Here is a 23,104-nt window from a genome sequence, read left to right as displayed (position 1 = left end):
CCTGGTAGCAAATTTTATTTTCTCCAAAACTCATGTCAGTAGTAAAGCATTAGATAAAGTGCTACTATTTGAAATTCAAGAAATTTAGGAAAAAGTAAATATTTTAAAATGTGTTAAATATCAAGTAATTCCACCAAATAATGTCCGTCAAGGTCTCTTCATTTCCATAGTATTAACATTGTTTCCAAAGAGCCATTTCCAAAGCGTTAACACAGTGGTCTTCAAATCTCTCACAGGCCAGAACATTTGGTTTGAGGCAGGGGAGGCTAACCTGTTCCCCTCCGCATGTTGCTGAATTACAACACTCATCATTTATGACAATTGGCCACAGTGGCCGAGGCTGTTGGGAGTTAAGAGTCCCAACATCATCTTGGAGGGCAACAGGTTAGTCACCTCTGTTTTAAAGGCAATACAATTTCACCACTTGCCCTCCGATGTTTGAAAGCAAATACTTTCTAAACTTAAAAACTCAGATTGCAACTGATGTAAAAGCCTATGGGTTGTTAAAGTTAAGCATTCAAAGTTCTGGATAGGCAAAGAAGACTTTCTCCTAATCTTTTTACTATACCATTCCAAAGATTGAAAAGCAACCATTTTAACTTTGGTTTGTATTTCTTCTAATTTGGCGGCATTGACTAAATCAAAGCGAACATATTAATTTTCCTGTACATCACTTCCAGTATTACCATACTTGGCTCTGCAATTTTAACAAATCAATATACTGCTTTGTTAATACATTGAACTTGTTGGTTACAGTTTAACATCTGTACCAAAAATTCCTTTTCTCCATTGCAAGTGGCAATGGCGCAAACTGAAAGTTAGTGTTGCATAAGGATGGAAACAAAGGCTTGTTTGTTTCTACATGGTAGTTGGGTATTAAAATTAGGAAGAGCATGCATGCACACACATACATACACACAAGCTACTACAAGAGACCCAAGGGATATCTGCAGGAAATCTAGGACACATAATTTAAGATGATTCCCATATCATAATTTACAAGACTTTTAATTATCAGCTTGCATCCAAAGATACGGGCTTTCCCACCATTCCTCTTCCCCAAAGCCTCCAAATTATACTCCTGAGGGTCAAGGGACCTTCTAGCATGGCAAGTGATGTGGTATAGGGTCTGTAGGAGGAAGAAAATCAGCAGAAATTGTGGTCAAGTGCTTTCCACTTGCACAAGAATGCCTTTGGATCCACGCCACTGTATTCATATAAGGCATCTGTTACTTCACTTGGTTGAAGCTATTCCTGCCCCCCAACCCTAATCAGCTTCTCAGCCCAACAAGGACTGCAGTGAAGAATATCAACTGCTTACAGTTGCCCTGCAAAAAGGGAAGGAGACACATTTCATTGAACCCTCTGGTCAATGTACAACTTCATTTCAACACCCCAAGAGCCTTGTGGATAATATCCAGAGGCTTCTTTTAATAACCAGTGCAATGAGCAATTCCCCTGCACATCCCAAGGTGCTTTTTTGGGCTGCTCCCCCCCCCTCTCTCTGCGCATGAATATTTACAATGCCATGGATTCAGTCTGTTTGCACATATTGGTGGAATACACATGCAAACAAGTGGATTTTGTTACGTGTTGGGACATAAAAATAGGAAAGACTGCATAATACGCTGAACTTTCTATTGCACAACATATGCAGATCTAAGTGATCTGTGAAACAGGTAAGTTTAAGGCCAGTAATTTAAAAAGTGCAGGTGGTACCAGGTGTCTCCACTGCTTTCCAACAGCCAAGTCAAAGACTGAGGAACAGCACCTGCAAGATACAGTATATGGCAAGAACTCCTAAGACTTTCAGGAGCTTGGGTAACCATCCATTGCCAGCCACACACTGCCTATTCTTAGTTACACTCTAGTCATTCTGCCCCCTATCAAGCAGACCCTTCCCAAAAAATTAATGGAGTTCTGCTCCACCAGATGGAAAAACTGCTGAGATTCTACAATACAACATTTCATCCTTCTGGGCCTTCATGCACAGCTGCAACTGAAGCATTTCTGCTGCTTTTCAACCTTCCACAGATGCAACAAACCTAAATCTGCACATCGCCTGTGGCAAGGTGCAAGCCACACTACTTCCATCAAAAACCTCTCCCCAGCTCTCTGCACTTGCATTTTGTGCTTTCTGTGATAGGACAGCATTTCTAAATTGGGAGCTGTGGGATACTGCTACCATATAAGATATTACTTCTCTAGTGTGTTAATAGGCTGGGCTACAATGTATTAATGCGATAGGCTTTATTAAATCAGTGAAGATGTCTAATATTTTAGACTTAATTTGTGGCCTTATGCTGATCTTGGTTTCAAATGATGCATGTTTGGGTATAGGAAAACCACTAAGGGACAACCAGGAATCCTGTTCTTATGCTAACATAGGGACATTACTGCAGCACTGGAAGTGGATGTCTACTCCAATGATTTGGAGGGACTATACTCTAAGTGGCATGATTAGCTGGCACACTTAAAGTCATGCTGCTCAGAGAATGACTGACACTGAGGGTACTTCATATTTAACTTTCTCCAAGGTAATACCTCTACCACCCCAAAAGCCACACTCCTAAAAAGGCAAAAAACCAATTTTAAGAAGTCTCAAAGAGTCCTAGATTTCTGCATTAGAAACCTTCAAAAGTACTTTAAATAATCATAGTTTTCAGTCCTTAAGATAAAAAACAAAAACAAAAACAAAAAACATACATTGGAAACATACGTTGGCACTAAACCATTTTCCTATGGCTCTTATTTACAATTAAAACAACCTGAATTAAAACAACAACAACAACAACAACAGGAAGTGTTACATATGATTCTTTTCTCTCCCATTTTTTTTAGCAAATAGTAAGAAAATAATTATTCATAAAATCCAACATCCATAACACCCATCATTTTATATGTCATTATTCCTGAAACATACATTCATGTTTTGTACAGAATGAAAAAACATACAAAAAATAGTTTTTCCCTTTTCTTTTTAGCTTGATACAGATCTTCATAACCCAATGCAAAGCAATGAACAGTATTAACTTTTAGGCCATATAAAAATACTAGTAAAAGGCTATTTATACCACTATGGGAAGATGCATTTTGCGAAGATCCACTTTTATGGCATGATAATGCTTTAATTTGTTATCCTTTCTTTACTATGTGTGCATTTGAGGGAAATTCCTGTGGCTTGTTGATCTGCTGCTTACCTTACCAAATTAATCTCTTTCCATATTTCTTCATTGCTACTAACCAGCAAGCCCTAAATCAGCTTATATCAGGGGAGATGGAGGCTTGAAGGCAGCTAATGTTTCTGCCTATATGTCAGATCAACATCCTATGTACCAAAAATATATGCCAACAAAACTATACATTGTGGTATAAATGTTTCTCATGGATTCAAATTGCTTTGGCAACCTCACATAAGAAAATCAGCGTATTTAAAATATCAATGATATACAACTCTCTAGTAATTTCCCTTGTATAAGTTTATAAAATGGGCAATGCTGTTTTCATTTAAATGTTGGCAATAGTAACATACACTGGCAATAGAATGAATGCAGTAATTTAGAATGAATGCAGTAATTTAGTATTTACTTTAATGTGTTACAAATGCTTAAAATTAGTCCTGCAAATAACCAACACTATGGCACAGAACAATTTCCAAATTAAAAGCAGGAAAGCCTTCTTTAGGTATTAAACCATTTTGAAGTAAGCGGTTCAAAATAGAGTATGAATATGCAGTATATAGCATTATTTATATTCCTATTTGCCACCTGACTGGTTGGTAGAACTACTGGAGGCTTTCTATAAAAGGCTTTTACATTGCTTGCACTAACATCTAAGGATGGTTTAGAATGCAATGCAATGTTATTAGCAGTTACTCACATTGTGCTGGGTAATCTGAAACTGTCTGAAGCATAGTTTAAAAATGCATTTCAGCATTTCATTTTGTGTTGAACAGAAACAAACTGTTAAAAGCCACTGGATCCCCCAATTATCAATTGATGTAGAACATTTGAGTCCACTATCCCCCTTCAGCTTCAGAGCTGTCAAAAGTAGCAGTTTATCAAGCACTCATTCCAATTTGTGAGAGCAGACAAAAGCGTATTTACACCCTGGACAAATGCTCAGTTAAAGACTGAGGTGTGTGTGTCTGTTTTAAGAAGCCCATTACACCTCATCCTACTGAAACTAAAGTTTGGATGAAAGGAATTCATTGACACTAGCATTCATTTCTACACTGACTCAAGAAGTTATATTATAAGGATAATGCTGCAATAATTTCAAAACCAGAAATGGAGACTACTGTATTTACTTTGAAAATAAACAAACAGGCCAGCAGATGAGGTTTTGTTTTTTTTTTTTTGAAAAAAAATAAAGGTTCTCTTTCATTTGGTATCATGATGAACAGCTGCTACAACTTTGCACCACACAATTTCAGGGCATTGGGTACAAACTTTATACAGCAGATTTGCAGCCCCTCCCAGTACATATAGAGAATAAATGTTGTTGTTTTTTTTTTAAGAAAAGACAAACCTCATATTGTCACCTATAGTCTGCATATTCTGCTTTTTAAAAAATTCAGTCATTATTCAAACCTTTTTAAAATACAGGGCAGCATAGGTTTTCATAAAGAAACAACTGAACCCCAAATGCATATTGTGCAAGAAGGTGTCTCAGATCTTCTTCTTCTTTAATAAAAAGGAGACAGAAACCTTTACATGACCCTAGAATGAGTTCAGATTCTGTATCAATTAAGTGCCTCCAACTGCATACATACTAATGACCTCAAAAAAAGAGGCACACAAATAAAAACGAGCACAAAAGAACACAGAGATCCCAAATAACATATGGAAAGCATAAATGTTTCGGGAACAAGCTGATGGCATTTTATGCACCCTCCTCCCCTTTTGTCTTGTCAAAACACAGTACTGTATAGCACAAACATGACTTGAGAAAGCACAAATGTGGACTCAGGAAATGTAACTGGCAAGCAGGTCAAGGGGAAAGCTTACCTTGAAGTTTTAAAACAGTTATCAGAACTATCAAAAAGGTTTAACGTACTCAATTACAAAGCTTTTTTTTTCCTCAGTGGAAGGCTAAAAGAAAGAAATTCTAAAACTATCTACTGGCTTTACATTTGATGTTGCAAATATTTTACCAGTTGAAAGGAATGTGTCAGATTTCCCACTTCATTTCATAGCAGTAAACAATTATTACTTATTTAAAAGGCTGGGGTGCTCTTGCTACCCATAGTAGCATGCAGGTACTTGTAGAAAGAGAAGGAATGGTATTTCTGTGACCCCCTAACATATTCTAAGTACCATATTCTAAGCACCAAGGGCCATGCTTTAAAGTGTGAACCTGCTAAAGTAAATGTTACAATGATGATACTTCCCCCTTTAGGGCCAATACAAGTGCATTGTCATTAAAGACATACACTGTAGGTCTCAAGGCACTTAAGGGGTTAAGACAAAACACATGCATTCATTCCCATTAGGTAATTTCGTCAGATGTTACAAAACACACCAATGTTGTTCCATGCTGAAAAACAGAGCTACCAGGTCAAAAATAAATGCCCCTCCTACCCCACCCTAAATAAGATGCTGGTTAAATGGGCCTTTATGCAGCTACTGCCGAGTTAGAAGAAAATGTAGCTTTCCACTATTAATCAGGTTAGATTCTTAGAACGGCATTGGGCAAAATGTGCTGCTTCAGTAGGCAGTGTGTCTAGTAGTAGTAATATTGCTAATTTTTCACCAAAATAAAAAACAAAACTGCAAGGATCTTAACACAGCAAAATTTAGCATTGGAAGAAATGGCTTTGTGTGTATTGTTGTTGCTTTAAAAAGACATAGGTGTCAACCAAAGAGTGAAAAGTGTTCCAAGCCTTTTTTGTTGTTGCAGTTCAAACAAAAAGGGACTGTATGGCACTACAATGATGTCTGGAAAGTCATGGATTTCCTTAAGTCTGGTTTGTTCGAAGCAAAGCATGAAGAAAGAGTCTTCCAACACAGAAAAATCATAGTGTTTTAGAGACCAATTTTCAGTTTCAACATAAAGTGCAATAGTGCTGAAGTTTTTTCCATGTCCTTTTCATTTCTTCATTGTTTTCAGACACCATTTCTTGCAAGTAATGTTATGGCACACCATTGTCTTGTATGGATTCTTCTGAAAGGTATCTTTAGTTTTCTATTAATGCAGCGAAGTCGTTAAAGGTCTAACAAGTTCTTCTTCATACACTTTCAAAATAGCCTCACAAACGAATCTGTATTGACTCTAGAAAGAACAGTGCGATAATTTATAAGTCACAGAAAAATGAACTGGAGAAACTAACAATGAACTATCAGGATAAACTTAAAAGACTTGAAGAATTTTGTGCTGAAAATACTACAGGATGGATCCAGTGACCAGCATGCTGCAGGAGAGGCTTTGGGGGGTAGGGTGGGGGAGAAATTAGCTTTCCTCTGCACTTTTCTCTGACTCTAACCCTGTGGAACAACTGGTGGTAAGGCATCCATCAGCAAACAATTGTTAGAAATCTCTCTTATTCTCCTCTCACCCCTCCTAAATTTGCTCTAGAAAACCTTAGGGGGGCTAAGGGGATTCATTAAAAACTGTTTCCCTCTCCATTTTGCTGATGGAAGTCTTCAGTACTTAAGAGACACCGTTTCATACAACAGTTTAAAAGTTTTCATATACAAATATATAAACTTACATTTCAAGGGCTGAAAATTTAAAACAAACAAACAAAGAATGAATGTGAAATTTATATTTAAGTAGCAGCCTTGAGATTTTCTTCCACTGACATATTATTTAAATATTGTTCAAGTTGCTCACACATTAGAATAAATACGAATTCTAGGTTCTATAACATCCTATATTCTATAATATCCATAGGCTACCTTTTCAGGTTTTTATTAGCATATAATCAGTCTTTAGTGCATCTAGAGAAAAAAAGGTCTAAAAAGAAATTTGTGTTCGCACAAGACAATAGCTACGTAATTTCTAATATATAGTGTGAATCTAAATTCACATTTAAAACATGAAACCTAGGACAATGCCACCTTGTGGATAACATGTGGAAGTATGAACATTTACAGGGGAAACTGAAAGATTCAGATTTCAGTTTTAGATTGGCGATAACAAAAGACTAAATCACTTTTCCTATGTGTGTTTTAATTTCCTTCTTGAACTTAAAAAGCAAACCTTCACTTCATTTCATGATCTCTAAATAAACTCACAAATGGTTAACTACTTGTTCTGCATCAAATATGTGCACCTTGATCCAGAAAAAGATATATGTAAGTAGAAACATTCTTACAAGTACATTTTTCCTACTCCATACATGGAAGTGTGCTATGAAGAGGGGAGGAAACATCTGGAGTCCACAGATGGTGTTCCTGTACTGTGTGCACAGAAGATGAATAGCATCAGCTCTGACCTTGTTAATCATTTCCTTTGTTGTTTGATAGAGGGAGGGGAAAGCAGGTGTTGGACACCAGACACAACGGCTGGGGTCAGGCTAGCATAAGCCAATACAAGTGAACATTTTAGCTCCACGCATAGCCCCTTTGCTCCTCTCATAACGCAAATGAATGAGTGATCAACAGAGTCTTACATTAACTATAGTTTCTCATTTTGGACAAAATGGGAAAACTATGGTACTGTATATAGGCTTCAGAAAATGCCAGGATATTAGGCAAACTTCAGTTTATGGCTTTAACCACGGCTTCCCAGCATGCATGACATTAGAAACTATAATTAATAGAAGAGTTCCTGGTTTGTTTGTTCCCTCATGCAAGGGGGCTATATGTATGGCTAAAAGTTTTGCATCTTTTTTTTCTAATAACTGTCTACCACTACCAGCAACAAACAACATCTGTTTGACAAAGCAGATGCTGCAAGTTACATACAAATCAATACTTATTTAAAATTTTAAATTAGTTCTTTCTTTAAAATTCAGTTAAGTTTCATCTATTTAAAAGTCATTGTTAGGCATCTGTGATACTGGAAGCAGTTTGTTCTAATGTATCAATAACTTACAGGAGTTTGGATCATCATGGCCCTTTGATCTCTCATAGTTCTTACAATATCCAAGGGAAAAACAGGCTGATTGCACTCAATGAGACACATAGCTGTTTCCATAGTGATAAGAACTCCTGTTCGTCCAATCCCAGCACTGTAAAATAAAAAGGACTACTTCTTATCACATTTAATATTTTAAAGCGCTTAGGAGACATATATAATTAAGTGGCCTGAGTCAAACTTTTCTGAGTTAGCTTACATATACAGCAACAGCATTTTCCACTGAACGAACACATTTTTTCCATAACAAAGAAAGTAGATTTAATGAGAAATAATATATATGTACTTATAACTGTTGTTCTTTGGGAAGCAGCCACATCACATAAATAGGCAAACAGCTAGGTTTGAACTTGTTAGGAAACCCTTCAAAGGTAGTGTTTTAGAGTGGAGGTATGCTAACTTAAGACATGTGTATTTTATTTAGGTGTTATGCTTACTAGAACCCATGTGATCCATCAACATGCTTAGAATGTACAGAGCAACAGTATATATTCAAGATCTCTTAATATTCAAGGAATAGCCAGGAGCTGCTCTTTCTGGCTCCATCCAACATGGTTTGAGTAACAAGGTCTTCCTGAGCTCTGGCGCGCTCCTGCATCCATAATTATCCTTTGGTGCTTAGTTTGTCTCTTAGAATTCTATGTAACTTTTTTCTTTTGTGGTAGCAAACACTGAAGACTGGATAAAGAGAAAAATAGGGTGTAATTCCCAGGATTATCAGCCCAGATACAGTCAAACCTTGGTTGTCGAATGTAATCCGTTCCGGAAGACTGTTCGACTTCCGAAATGTTTGACAATCAAGGTGCAGCTTCTGAATGGTTGCAAGAGCTTCTTGCACTCAAGCAGAAGCTGAAGCGGACGTTCGGCTTCTGAAAATCATTCAAAAACCGGAGCATTTATTTCCTTCCAGGTTTTCGGTGTTCGGGAGCTGAAACGCATGATAACGGAGGCATTCTGGCTCATTTCCCAGCCTATTAGCAACACCTATTCTAAATACTGCTACAATTAGGAATATCCTTCTCTCATATATATATATATTGAATGATATCAATCACTTGGAATACTCGATGAAATTCAGCATTGCACTGGAATGAATGTTCTGCCTGTGCAATCATTCAGCTTTCCCCTTGGTGTGTGCTGTTCTGGGGGTTCACTGAACAACCCCAGAGCCAATTTCAGGGGCCACTGGGGGGGCCCATTGCATTCCGCTGACGGCTCATTCGGTAAATCCCACCCATGTTTTATGTGCCAGGTCTCAGCTAGATGGCAGTCAGTTATTACTCATTTATCAAGAATAATTAAAGCCAACCCACATACACATTGGAAGGGGATCAAAAGAATCTGGACCAGACAATGTGGCATTGATCCATTTCAATAAATTTCATTTTTGTAATGAGGCATGACTGATATTGTTTTTGACCTCAGACCTTGTGATGATGCCGAAATCCAAAGCTGAATATGAAAACAACAGTTAGAACTTCAAACAAGAATTAAAGAATTCTAGTCTGGTATCTATGCTTTTGACCTACAGTGCAATCGGAGAACCCATTTATACAGTCTCCAGCAGCTGATGTTTAATGAAGCTCCTGAAACTGAGCCCTAGCCTATTAACCTGTTCTGAGTTACAACCACTTGTAGGTGACCAGAAACAGCTTAGAAGCACAGCTGCTGCGGTAGCTGCTGTACAGATAAAAAAAAAAAGCTACAGAAACTGAAGAACTGGCTATTAGGCCAGAAGGAAGAATAAAGAAGTCATGCATGCCGCTGGCAACATGTATTAAACAATACAATGCACAATTACTATATACATTACTAGTATGGTACCCCTCTTTAAGATAGTTCAGCCATTTCTATTTTAGCCTCATAGTTCACATGCATGGTTAGTACAGCTTCCTAAATTAGTTTCCTATCTAGTTCTGGCACATAAAGACATCATAGCTTTATGAAGCATGAAAACATGTTTCCAGACAATTAGGCAAAGCTATTCTCATTCAAAGCCAGAAGGTCAAAAGAAAACAGCAAGTAAGTATTTTTTTTTTAATTTAACAGAAACAAGAATTCAGCTGTATAGTTGAAAATGAAGAAGGCTACAAAATTAAATAAGGCTTTTGGTTGAAATCTTGAGAGGGGTGGTGCAGTGAGTTTTCCCCACAAGCTAAATACCTGCAGTGAACAACAACTGGCTCTTCTCTGCCAGCTCTTTTTTTCCTGATGAGACACACAAAATCCAGGAAGTCACTGGAATCATCAGGAACCCCGTGATCAGGCCATGCTATGTACTGGATTTGAGTAAGCTGACGGTCCTCATTTTTCTAGCAAAACAAAATTGGTTCAGATGCAATAGATCATTTCAGTGTTTTCCTGTAACAAGTTTAATTGTTGAAGTCAACCTATCTCGGTTTCAAGTTTCTACTTTCACGTGTCACAAAATAAATATCTAGATGCTTCATGCCATTTAAACATAGTGCAAGTTCATTAAAAAGTGTCCTGTGGATTTTCAAAAATAGACCCCATGGGCCATATGCTGTGCTGATTTGAGATTACATGTAAAATAATCCTTAAAACAGGTATGGGGGAACCTGTGGTCCTTCAGATGTGGCCAGACTACAATTCCCATAATCTTGGACTGTTAGTGATCATGGCTGGGACTGAGAAGTGGAATCCAACAGCACCTGGGGGATCACAGGTTTCCCACCCACTTTTAAAGATACAAAACAGTAAATTTACATATTTTATTGAGCCATTTTATGTAGACGTAAGTGCATACAAGATTTTGTGTTTCACATGCATCAGGCAGAAGTCTGCTTCTCCTGAGGAAAAGCACCAGTCTACCATTTTACCTAATTTCTGTCTTGTATCTTTATTTCCATAGGTAGCCATATTTGTCTGCTGCGGGAAAAACAACAAAGAGTCTCTTACGGCACCTTATGGCATATGTTTTCATGAACTAGAGTCCACTTCAACTGATGCGTGAAGTGTTTTCCTGAGCTGCTAGCTTATAACTAGTCACAGAAGCTAATGGCACAATAAATTTGTTAGTCTTCGCAAGGCCACAAAAATATGTTGCTGTATTCGGTACAAATAAGTCTGCAGAGAATCAACAGATCCACAAGGCAGCTGTGCTAGCTCCATGAGCAGCAACAAAATTGGAATAAAACTTACATTTTAATGTTATAGTTCACAGTAATAAATGTTTAAGCCAGCAGTAGCCAACGTGTGTTATCGGACTTGGACTCCCATCCACCCCAGCCAGCATTTTAGTTTTTTATGACAGCCTAGCAAATCATAAAAAGAGCATCAATTTCATTATCTTAAACAAAATGTATTTACAATAGCTAATTAGCATACAATCTCATGGATCTCTGCCCACCCCCAAGCTCAATAAGTTGGATCAAAGGGAATGTAATAAAAGTTTGACACGGCAACCAAAGGTAACAAGGAATAGTGGCACAGTGGGCCATTTCTCTAGGGAGTCTAAAAAGAACAATCAAAAGATTAATGTTGCAGTGAACTTTTTGCAGTGAGATGGTTTTAGTTTTAAAGGGCTTCACAGAATTACATAGCCAGTGAAAGGTCTCTCTCACCTCCAGATGAGACATTGTCATCTCTCTGAAGACATAGGCAGGATTTCCTTCTTCTGAATGACAAGTGATCTGAAAATTCCCATACAAGGAGCTTCCGGTGGGCTCTGGCCAGTACTGATGGCATTTCACCTGTCAACAGGTTTTTGTTTTTGTTTAAAAAAATATATAAAAGTTTCTGCTTAGATTCCAAAAGTTGCACTTGGATCAATTTTAACTACTTCTCATTGTCATCTGAAACATGCAATAAGATAATTTCTTGTACACTGTTTTAAGGAAATAATGACAGCCCTTTTAAAAAAAATGTCAAAGAAAGAGTTTAGCTAGGACACTTCCTTTGTTTCTATTCAACACATTTATACCCAATTCTGGCCACAGAAATAGACTCCATGATTACTATAAAAGGTAGAACCACATAACTTAGTCTGAGAAAACTCTGCTTTTTATTTCATAACATTTGTTTATTTTAGTACTTTGCAATGCAGTATGCAAATGCAAGAAATAAAATATATTTACATTTATTCCCACCCCACAAAAAAACTTATCTAAACTAGAACTGCTAAAGTAGACTCCCTAACAACACAAGAACAAACAGGGACTCTCTCAGCACATACAAGTTTTCTCTTTCCAGTTCACTAGGCTGTTCCTAGTACAGCTTAGTCTATGAATAGTGTTATCCTTTGAAACTGATTGACAATCCTGTTGAACAATATTTAGTTCACATATTGGTTTAGGAAGTTTGAGTTAGGTTAGTTAAAACATGAGCCACATTAATTTCTTTCTGATGCATTGCACTGGAATTACAAGCTTTTAAGAGGTAAAATTACAGACTGACTTACTCTTCCCCGTTCCACTTGAGTAGTTAGCATTACAACCATAGATGAGCCTTGTTCCCAAATCATCTGCCAAAAATCAGGGCAAGTGTTTGGTAAAGGACCTTGGCAAGCAATGTATTTATTTATTATACTGGAAGAAGGGATTTCCATCTAAAAATAAAATTGCAGAATGTGTTTAGTAACTTCACAACTTTGTGTACTCTTGCCTAAATCATATGTACGGTAATCTTCAGCAGGTGGATTCTATTTTAACCTTTAAAAGCTTTTTGAAAGCTTTTCTATGCCACAAGGCTTATGATGATGAATAAGGAAACCTATTCTGTAAAAAGTTAACTGATGATTTGTGAATTTAGTTTTTTTAAATGTGGTTTGCATTTTATAATCAATGTAAACAGCTTTAAAGCGCTTTATGAAATTGCATCATATAAGTATATTTAGAAATAAACAGAAAGCTAGAAATTTGTTTTACTGCATAATTAACTGTCAACTGCTACTCTAAAACAGTTTGACCCAACATCAAGATAATTTCCTCTTTAACCACTATTTTAATTGGAAGTTCATTCAAGGACTTTTTAACACCTGGGGAAGGAATACCCAGAAAAATTATTAACTTTTCTGCTTCCAAAAGACATGAGGAACTACATGAGCAGGATTCTCTCCATCTATGTTACAACTGCATTAACCAACTAGAATATATCAAAGCAATATCAAATGACACTTTAAAATAAATCTTTGTGCGTCTTTAAAATCTAAGGGGCTAATTGTTTTACTGCCGAACCCAAACATGGAATTAACATGAAGAGAAATGGTAATCTCCAACTCACATTTATATAATTTGCATTGATGTAATCATCATTACTCTTTAAAATAACCCGTGTAGCATCATCTGGGGGGGAAAGACAAAAAAACCTTTGTAAAATTCTCCAAATGGTAACCAATGAAATGCATTAACAGATATCCATGTAAGCACTTACAAGGCGAAATGTCTCTGTATCTATTTTTGGAAATGTTTTGAGGTAATTTGGCACAAGACATTGTCATCCCAGGCTTCTTCCTGTAAAGTTGCTGAACAGAAACAAAAATGGCAGGTTGTAACAAGCAGAATCTGAGTAATCATGAGACATGGGACAAACAAACAAACAAACAAAAGCACGTTTATCTTGAACATATTGTTCCCTGCTTGGAAAAGAGAAGCATCACATGCATTTTACACTTCTGCAGTCCCCCCCCCCCGTAAGCTAACTTTACCCCTAAAATTTGTATCAAATAACATGTCTGAAGGCTGGCATTTATAGCAACTGCATAATCCTTGCTTTAAGGGAAAAAGCCACGAGCAAAAGGCAATGTGGAATCGCCTACCTGAAATGACAAGATATATATAAACATGGTTCATATGGCACAGTATGAATTGGACAGGTGTTTGCAGCCACTTTGCTCCTCTTCAGTCCTTTTGACTGCCACACCAAGCTATGCCAATGTTTGGCTTACTGTGTCTTTCAAATGAAAAGTTATGGTTATTCTATCTCCGCACCAACTACAAGCTGCAGTTCTTGGTTTATTTAGTTAACGAGCCTGATGCCTAGATTCAGTGATGTGCTGGATGAAGGACAGTAAACTCACTCAATCTTGACAAAACTGGTTGGGAAGTTCCGAAGTCGGGATAATTGGTCAACTGCCTGCTTTGGACTGGGGCTGCTCATGGACACACCTCCTTTGCTAGAGGCCCAAGTGACCTCGCTAGCTAGGAGTTCCTTTTACCAGCTTGGATTGGTAAAAGAGCTATTGCTGTTTCTGGACTGGGATAGGCTGACCATTGTCATCCATGTGCTGATAACCTCTGTACTGAATTACTGCAATCTGCTCTATGTAACCTATGATTTGGAAGCTACAGTAAATGTAAAATGTAGCGGCTTGACTGCTCACTGGGGATATTGCCATCCTTTATGCCATTCCTGAAAGAATTCCACTGGCCAGGTTACTGAAAATACCACCTGCCCCCCCCCCCTACATACCCAGTCACTGTGTTCTGCAAGAGACAGCATCCTGCATCTTATCAGGGAGTCTATTCTGTACAATACTGAAATTAGACCTTTAGTGAGGCAGCACCTACCTTTCGGAACTCATTCTCATTGCATATCACACAGATGGATAGCTCAGTTGGTTAGAGCATGGATGCTGATAATGCCAACGTTGCAGGATGCTGATAATACCAACGTTGCAGGTTCTATCCCCGTATGGGACAGCTGCATATTCCAGTATTGCAGGGGGTTGGACTAGATGATCCTCAGGGCCCCTTCCAACTCTACAATTCTCTGGTTTTATGATTCTATGCCCTTAGCTATATTTATTGTCTTTTAAGTTCCTGCTAAATATGTTCCTCTTTTTACAAACCTTCTAAAACCTATAACCCAGTTGGTAGAGCTGTCTTGAGTTTTGAATTGATTTTATGTAAGTGCTGTTGTTGTTTTAAACTTAAAAATATATAAATATTTTAAATTGTTTTTGTATGTGTAACTGCTTTATGTATGTTATTAGCTTGTAAACTGCTTTGGGGAGCCAAATAAATGAATAAATATTAAGTCAAACCTAGATTAACTCTATGTGGCACAGCAGCAAAGTGGCTGTGAGCTCCTCTCCAGGAGGCCACACACTTGCAGTGTCTCCATTACCCATGGTTTGCTTTACCATGCCATGTAAATGAGACCACAAAAGTGATGGTTCCCTAAGCTGCATGAAGAATATAAGAAATAGCATATTTAGTCCAAATAATGGCCCACCTAGTCGTGAAAACTGTGACAGCACCCAGTATAAGATTCTTCAAAAAAGCACGGAAGATGTTCTCTTCTACTCCACACACAAATTGAAAGTAACACCCTATTTTGTGGGTTTATACAGTCATAGGAAGCAGCCTGAATGAGATACAGTTGAGTCCCTATGCAGCATAAAGCAGAACATAAACCATATTGTTTATTCCTCTTCATGCCTTAGGGCTAGCGGAGAAGAGAAATGCATTACTAAAGTAATCAAAATGAGCAATATGCTCTGAAGGTAAAGGAATTATATACTCAGTTATGTTTCTGAAACAAAGGAATGCCAGCAGCCAAAGAAAAGCAATATACACCCAATTCACTTCCTCTACTTACTTAGTGACAAAAGAAAAAAAACAACTCTCCAGCAAAATTAGGAATAGCCCGAAAGTCACCAACTACTATTTTCATTTTTGTTTCTTTATAAAATTAGAGTGTAGTGCCTAATCAGTATATGCATGTGTTGATGCAAAAAAGAAAGAATACCTGAAATGAAATTATTTTCCTTAAATCAATGATTTTAATAGATCTACAGAAAATGAAGCTCACTGAAGTTGACAACATTCTAGTAATCTTTGCACTATTGTCTTAAATAACACATTTCATATTAGACAGAAAAATGAGTGGCAGACCAAAATTTGACCTACATTTGTACATATTTCAATCTATCGTGTAATGGCGTGTGTTATGTAATGCTAAATGTTTAATATTTCATTCACAACAGATTAGACTCAAAACCTGGTATAGTTTACAAAGAGAGTCAATTAACTAGTTATTTCCATATGGGAACCTTCACCAATCTGGTGCTCTCCAGATTTCCGGACAATATGGCAATGCTGGCTGGGATTAATGGGAGTTGTACTCCAAAACGTCTGGAGGGCATCAGGTTGATAAAAAGCTGTCCCTGAGCAAAAGAAAAGCGTTAGTCTAAAGCAGGCTTCCTCAACCTTGGCCCTCCAGATGTTTTGAGACTACAATTCCCATTATCCCTGACCACTGGTCCTGCTAGCTAGGGATCATGGGAGTTGTAGGCCAAAAACATCTGGAGGTCTGAGGTTGAGGAAGCCTGGTCTAAAGCAAAGACTTGAACCAGATCTCTCCATATGCACCTTCTAAGCATATGGTCAGTGCCATCTCTGACCATGCCAATAGTCTATTCGTGAGTACTGAGGGAGAGAATCACTCCCAAAAGCTATCTAGTGTGTTTGGGACTACAGCTCTGGCTATATGGTTAGCACTACACACATTTTAGAAATGGAAGCTGTACGTAATAGTAACTGAGGGGTGTTTTACCCCACATACTCTTATTGGGCCACGATACTGAAGGGAAACAGATGCAATAGCTGACCAGGAAGCACTAAGAGGAGTTTGTCTATAGCTATTAAGAAAGGCTCACCTTCACTCAGAAAAAACAGGTATTAGATAATAACATAGGATTTTTTTAAAAAGACAACAACAACCAATGATTTTTAAATGGAGCCCACAAATGTTTATGAGGGAAGGAAGAAAAGAGGCAAGGGAGGAATGCAAACTGTTTGTCATATACTGCTTGACCTAATCAAAGTAATATGGATCTAGCTATAGGTTATCTCCTAGCCCCAAGAATAAAGAATTTTCAACTGGAAAGCACACACTCCCCAGGAAATACATTACTTACATCAAACTGCGCCAGGACAGTTCCCGTGATAAGCCCCTCTGCCAGTTGAAACATCGATTCCCTCAGAGCAATATCATCCTGGTGGGAACCATCTAGTGGGGATTTCTCAGGGATGTACTGGAAGTCTGGCTCACTCTCCAGCTTTTCTTCTACCACATCATAAACAGCTGCAATAAACAGGAAGTAGCATAATTACTGAGGAAGAGAACTCTGCAAAACTGTGGGCAGCTGCTTCATCCATTAATTAATATTAATATTAATTAATAATAATTTTATTATTCATACCCCACCCATCTGGCTGGGTTTCCCTAGTCACTCTGGGTGGCTTACAGCACATATAAAACAATTGTAAAACATCAGACATTAAAAATTTCCTGATACAGGGCTGCCTTCAGATGTCTTCTAAAAGTCGGGACTTCCGGCGGCGACGCCATTCCGGGTGGTCGTGGGCTGCTTCAGCTGCGAAGCGCCCAGTCCATCCCGGGGGTTGGAGCCCCGCTACCGCAAGGCGGGGCTCCGATGGGGTGCGGGAAGAGCGTCCCGCACCCTGGGCTCCCCGGCTGTGCCCGTTGTGGCTCCGAACCCTTCCCTCGCTTCCCCTGTAAAGGGGGAGTGGGGGTGAAGGGACTACGGAGCCGGGCTATAGGGGACATGCCCCAACCGGGATGTAAATGCGGCGACAAATCCCGAAATGAGCGTTGAAGTTCTACCTGTGATGCATGGATTTGAAGAACCCGGTGGTTGTGAGTACTTGATTGGACTAGTTATTATGTTTTTTAGACGACCCGGGGGAAGGAGAAAGGCAGCCTGCCTCCCTCCCTTCGGATGAAAGAAGCTAACCAGTTTGAGTGACTGCTGCTACAGAACTGGTTATAAAGTATCTGAACTTTGATGAGTGAGACTGTTACAATTTCCCTTTGGGGAGTAAATTTGCGAAAGATATCTCCGTTTGAAGTGTCGGTCTTTGCACTCTGGCTTCAAGAAAAATGGCGATGAAAAGTTTAAACCGAGGTGAAAAACAACTCCCACAAAAGGAAGAACATAGAGACAGGAACTGCAATTTGACACTCACTCCCTCCCCCTCCTCCACTATGTTGAACTTTGTCTTCGAACTTGTTTTGAATTCGGGATTAACGGATGAACAAAGGCTCACTGAGCTGAGACTGGAACTTCTTTATCGGAAAGTGAAAGTCTTGTGTGGGGATTTGAAAAGAAATTTACTACCCACAGAGGAGGCTTTTAAAAGTTTTGACACTTTGGAAGGAAACCTTGGCAAGGAGCTGAGAGGGTTGCTTGAAGGATGGAGAGAAATGACAGGGCGACTCCGGGAAAAGGATTCGTTTTTTGGGGGTGGCAGCCCCAAGGCGATGACAAGACTTGTTATATCCAGACCCCGAGGTGTGAGCTCGGGGGCAAGGGACAAAGAATTAAGATATTTACAAGAAGAAGAAGAATGGTTTAAAGAAACGGAGCAGCCGAAAGAAGATGAGTTGGATACCCTGAAGCTCGTTGCAAGGAGTGTTCTGAACTGTGCCTGGATCTGTGGTTATTTGGGAAAAGACGGTAATTGGGAATCTGGCTCTGGGGTCACTAGGAGAAAGACAATGGACAGAGGGGGAGTGGGGTGAAGTATTAAGTAAAATTTAAAATGGTTTGTTATGGTATTCTGAAATCAGAGGGTGAAGACCGTTAGTTCTATTTAGCTTTTTTGTTTTTAAATAAGAAAGGAGATATTTAAAGTTGTATGTTACTAGCAGCAGGTTAAAGGATAGAGGAGTAAGTATAGAATTTGATAAGAATAATTCATGAAGATTTATGATGATGTATTACTATGATGATGTATTATTAGCAAAACTAGTATAAGATGAAATATAGACTAAGTTGAGTAAGATGATTGTTGTATTTTATATATATAACTGTGTTTAACTTCTAGAAGAAGTGGTTAAAAAATAGATCAAGGATATAAAACCGAAGGTGAAAAGGCAGGGGAAGTCAATGGTCAAGATTTAGAAATAGAAATCTTTTTTTTAGGAAAGATTTAAATAAGAAAACTTGGCAATGTTTGTATTTGTTTTATGAGTGTATTTGTTTTGTATTTGTATAAATGTAGGTGTGGGTGTGGGTATATGTTGTTATAAGAAAAAACGTCAATAAATTCTTATTAAAAAAACAACAACAGATGTCTTCTAAAAGTCACATAGTTGTTGATTTCCTTGACATCTGATGGGAGGGTGTTCCACAGGGTGGGCACCACTACCGAAAAGGCCCTCTGACTGGTTCCCTGTAACCTCACGTTTTTGCAGTAAGGGAACCAGCAGAAGACCCTCGGAGCTAGATCTCAGTGTCCAGGCTAAATGATGAGAGTGGAAATGCTCCTTCAGGTATACAGAGCCAACACAGTTTAGGGCTTTAGGGATCAGCAGCAACACTTTGAATTGTGCTCAGAAACATACTGGGGGCCAATGTAGGTCTTTTAGGACCAGTGATATATAGTCTTGGCAGCCACTCCCAGTCACCAGTCTAGCTGCTGCATTCTGGATTAGTTGTAGTTTCCAAGTCACCTTCAAAGGTAGCCCCATGTAGTGTGCATTGCAGTATTCCAAGCAGGAGATAACCAGAGCATGCACCACTCTGGTGAGACAGTCTGCGGGCAGGTAGGGTCTCAGCCTGCATACCAGGTGGAGCTGGTAGACAGCTGCCCTGGACACAGAATTGACCTGTGCTTCCACAGACAGCTAAGAGTCCAAAATGACTCCAAGGCTGCACACCTGGTCCTTCAGGGGCACAGTTACCCCATTGAGGACCAGGGAGAGCACATGAAGGAAACACACATGCATGGATCTTTTCTGCATGATGGGGTGTGCTTGAGTGCAAAAATTCCAAGCAACTGATCTAGATGTTTGCTTTCTTCTCCCACTACTGTGCGATCACATCATGGGAAAGGAACTCCTGTCAAAACACCCTGCACCAGAGAGATAAAACCCCAAGCTAGCTGCAATTTTAACAAGAGGTTTATTGATACAAAATGTATTAGATTGAATTTGTTTATATCATCATCATTCTTTATTCGACTGTCAGTCAGAAAAGATACATTTATCGAATTTGTTTATGTAATATCAATCCACACATTTAAATCAATAAAAAACTCTGGTTTCCTCCTCCTTTGTACCTGGAAAACATTTGGCTTTATATTTTATTATTCAGTGATGTGATTGCTAATTAAGGATAGAGAAGGCCTTTTTTTCTAGAATGCATGCTGTTATCACTTAACAATCACCCTGCATTCATTTCTTGCCCGGAAACAACATGTGTTATATACATATGTGCCAGACATTATTTGCCGAATACAAACATATTTTATTAGTAATGCTTGTAACTGAAATAAATCTGCAAAAAATCTGGAGGAAGAAATCATGGCTGTCTGCTAAATTCTCAATTTCAAGGTCTTTTATTTAAACTAATACAACAATCAACATAGAGAGCCCATTAGCTTGGCAAGTGAAATCAAAACACCTATTTATTTTCTGTGACTAGGATGCAATAAAGGTGAACTTAAAAAATGATTTTTTTTAAATGAACAAATGAAGGATTTTATGCCAGTTTCAACTGTTCTGCTTAAGAACTTTTATTTATTCTATTTCTTTGCTACATGGTTCTTATTTTGCACTTGCACAGCGACCTGTGCAAATACCTCCATAATAAATGTTTACTGACAGCATGCAAAAACAGATAGAGTTGGAGCCTGAGCACCATCCCACAGAAGTAGCTGGAAGATTACTTTCCCACTTCATCCTTCCCAAGCAGCCCTCCAAAAAGTCTCTTCTAAGGTTCAGCGAAAATCCCTGAAAATCAGGCAGAGGCGTCTTCCATAAATGTATAACACACCTCAGTGTCTGATTTTTGGCAGCTTCCATGAGCTTTCCCTCAATCTCTTGCACCACATTCCATAAAACAGGGTTTCCCAACCCTCAAGACAGGCTTCTTCAACCTCGGCCCTCCAGATGTTTTTGGCCTACAACTCCCATGATCCCTAGCTAGCAGGACCATTAGTCAGGGATGCTGGGAATTGTAGTCTCAAAACATCTGGGGGCCAAGGTTGTGAACCCTGCCTCAGGAATTGCTTGTAAGAAAGCTACAACTGTGACACCTGCAGCCAGATCCAATTCATCATTTCCTTGTTAGTGTAAGTCCCACTAAGTTAAATGAGACCAATTCCCCAAAGAAGTGTGCCTAGGACTGCTAGTTTTAGAACACGAGTTAATAAACAGAGACCAAGAAACTATATAAAAAGGCTTGCTTTAAAAAGTTTTGCCATGATAGAAAAATTAAGGACTACAAACTTTGGTAAGAATAATTCAAGACAAGCAAAAATATTACGATGAAGAATATATTGCTACAAGAACATTGCAGCAAAAAATTCTATAAATACATCAGAAGCAGGAAATGAGCAAGAGAGGAAGTCAGACCATTAGATGACAATGTGTGAAATGATTTATTATGGAGAGAAGAGAAAGACTGCAGAGATGCTAAATGAACTTTATGCTGGTCTTCACTGTGAATCAGTTAAGACAGACACACCCAAATGACTTTTTTTTGTAGGGGAGGGAATCTGAAGAACTAAGTCAAATACAAGGTGACTCTAGGGGATAACTGCATACTTAAAAACCAACCTGTCTCTGAGTGCGGGTGACAAAAATTCAAGGGTTCTCTAGAACCTGAATGAGGGAAATATGCTACTCACTAAAATCAGTAACTATGCCAGAAATCTGAAACCCAGGAAATTACAGGTTCATCTGTAAATTGGTGGACAACATTGTTAAGAGTTCAAATGATTAAGACATACAGAACTAAGGTTGCTAATTGAGAATAACTCTGACAGCTAGAAAAGACTTCTCTTGCTACACCAAGCTTTTCAGAATGTTCTGAGTGTATCAAACAAATATTAGGCTCTGGTAGACATTATATATTTGGACCTCCAAACAAGTTGCTCACCAAAGGGCCCTGAGTAAACAACTATGTCATAGGATATGAGGACAATTCCTCTTATGAATCGAACTACAAGCAAAATTCAGGAATTTACACAATACAGTGGTACCTCAGTTTAAGAAGAGTCTTGTTTACGAATGATTCGGTTTACAAACTCTGCAAAACCGGAAGTACAGTGGTACCTCTGGTTACGAACAGGATCCGTTCCGGAGGTCCATTCGCAACATGAAAAGAGCGCAAACTGAAGCGCCGAATCTGCGCAGAAGCATTATTTAGTGCTTCTGCGCACGCACGAAGCACTGAACCTGGAAGTAACCCATTCCGGTACTTCCAGGTTCGGCGCATTCGTATCCCATGATGAATGCAACCAGAGGTATGACTGTAGTGTCCCGTTTTGAGAAATTTACCTTGGTCTAAGAACAGAATCCGAATGGTGGAAGGGCACCGCTGGCAGGAGGCCTCATTAGGGAAAGCACGCTTCGGTTTAATAATGGTTTCGGTTTAAGAACTGACTTCTGGAACGGATTAAGTTTGTAAACCGAGGTACCACTGTAGAGGGAAATAGGGGTTCCTTGTGCTATCTAGCCTCTTCAAAAGTGATTTGAAGACAGGATGGCCAAGTACGAAGATGACACCAAGGTATTAGGGCTGCTGAAAACCCAGGTGGAGTTACTCCAGTAGAATCTCTACAGGTTAGTTAAACAGGCAACAAAATAGCAAATCAGATTCAATGTAAGTTAAGAGTAGAAACATAAACAAGGGGGGAACACTAGTTTCATATACACAGATGGAGTCTGAATTAGTAGTGACTAACCAGGAAACGATGACTGAAATAAATTGGCAAAGGAATGAAATTAAGAAAGAATAAAAATAAGTCCACTAGTATTCTAAATCCATGGTGTGCTTGCATTTGAAATTTTGTGTTCTGGCCATCCAGTTAAAATAAAAACTAATTATCTGAGTAAGAAAAGAAAAAGGAACTCAACTGATCAATGATGTTGAAACAATTTCCCTATGGGGAAAAGCTGAAATGTTTGGCTTTCTTAGCACAGGAAAAAGGTGAGTAACAAAAGACATGACAAGACACGTATAACACTCTGAACAGCACAGAGAAAGCAGACAGAAAAATATTACTTCCTCTTTCATAATACTGGA

The 23,104-nt window shown here is 38.6% G+C and overlaps 1 protein-coding gene across 3 annotated transcripts in view; it reads right to left on the bottom strand.

The window, feature by feature from the left end:
* Positions 1–5,775: 5,775 nt before the first annotated feature.
* Positions 5,776–23,104, bottom strand: part of PTPN4 (protein tyrosine phosphatase non-receptor type 4) — an 81,993-nt gene continuing 64,664 nt past the window's right edge. For all 3 annotated transcript variants that reach the window (XM_033162006.1, XM_033162023.1, XM_033162015.1), the window contains 8 exons: positions 16,964–17,130; positions 13,474–13,564; positions 13,324–13,385; positions 12,503–12,649; positions 11,667–11,795; positions 10,246–10,394; positions 8,041–8,176; positions 5,776–6,273 (listed from right to left, as the gene is read on the bottom strand). In XM_033162006.1, the coding sequence (XP_033017897.1) occupies positions 6,190–6,273; positions 8,041–8,176; positions 10,246–10,394; positions 11,667–11,795; positions 12,503–12,649; positions 13,324–13,385; positions 13,474–13,564; positions 16,964–17,130 (965 nt within the window). In that variant the 3' untranslated portion in view covers positions 5,776–6,189. The remainder of the gene's footprint in view (positions 6,274–8,040; positions 8,177–10,245; positions 10,395–11,666; positions 11,796–12,502; positions 12,650–13,323; positions 13,386–13,473; positions 13,565–16,963; positions 17,131–23,104) is intronic.

This window comes from Lacerta agilis, chromosome 1 (genome assembly GCF_009819535.1).
Source record: "Lacerta agilis isolate rLacAgi1 chromosome 1, rLacAgi1.pri, whole genome shotgun sequence".
Taxonomy (NCBI): Eukaryota; Metazoa; Chordata; class Lepidosauria; order Squamata; family Lacertidae; genus Lacerta; species Lacerta agilis.
The sequence above is the reverse complement of the archived record's forward strand: the minus strand, read 5'-3'. Positions and strand labels throughout refer to the sequence as shown.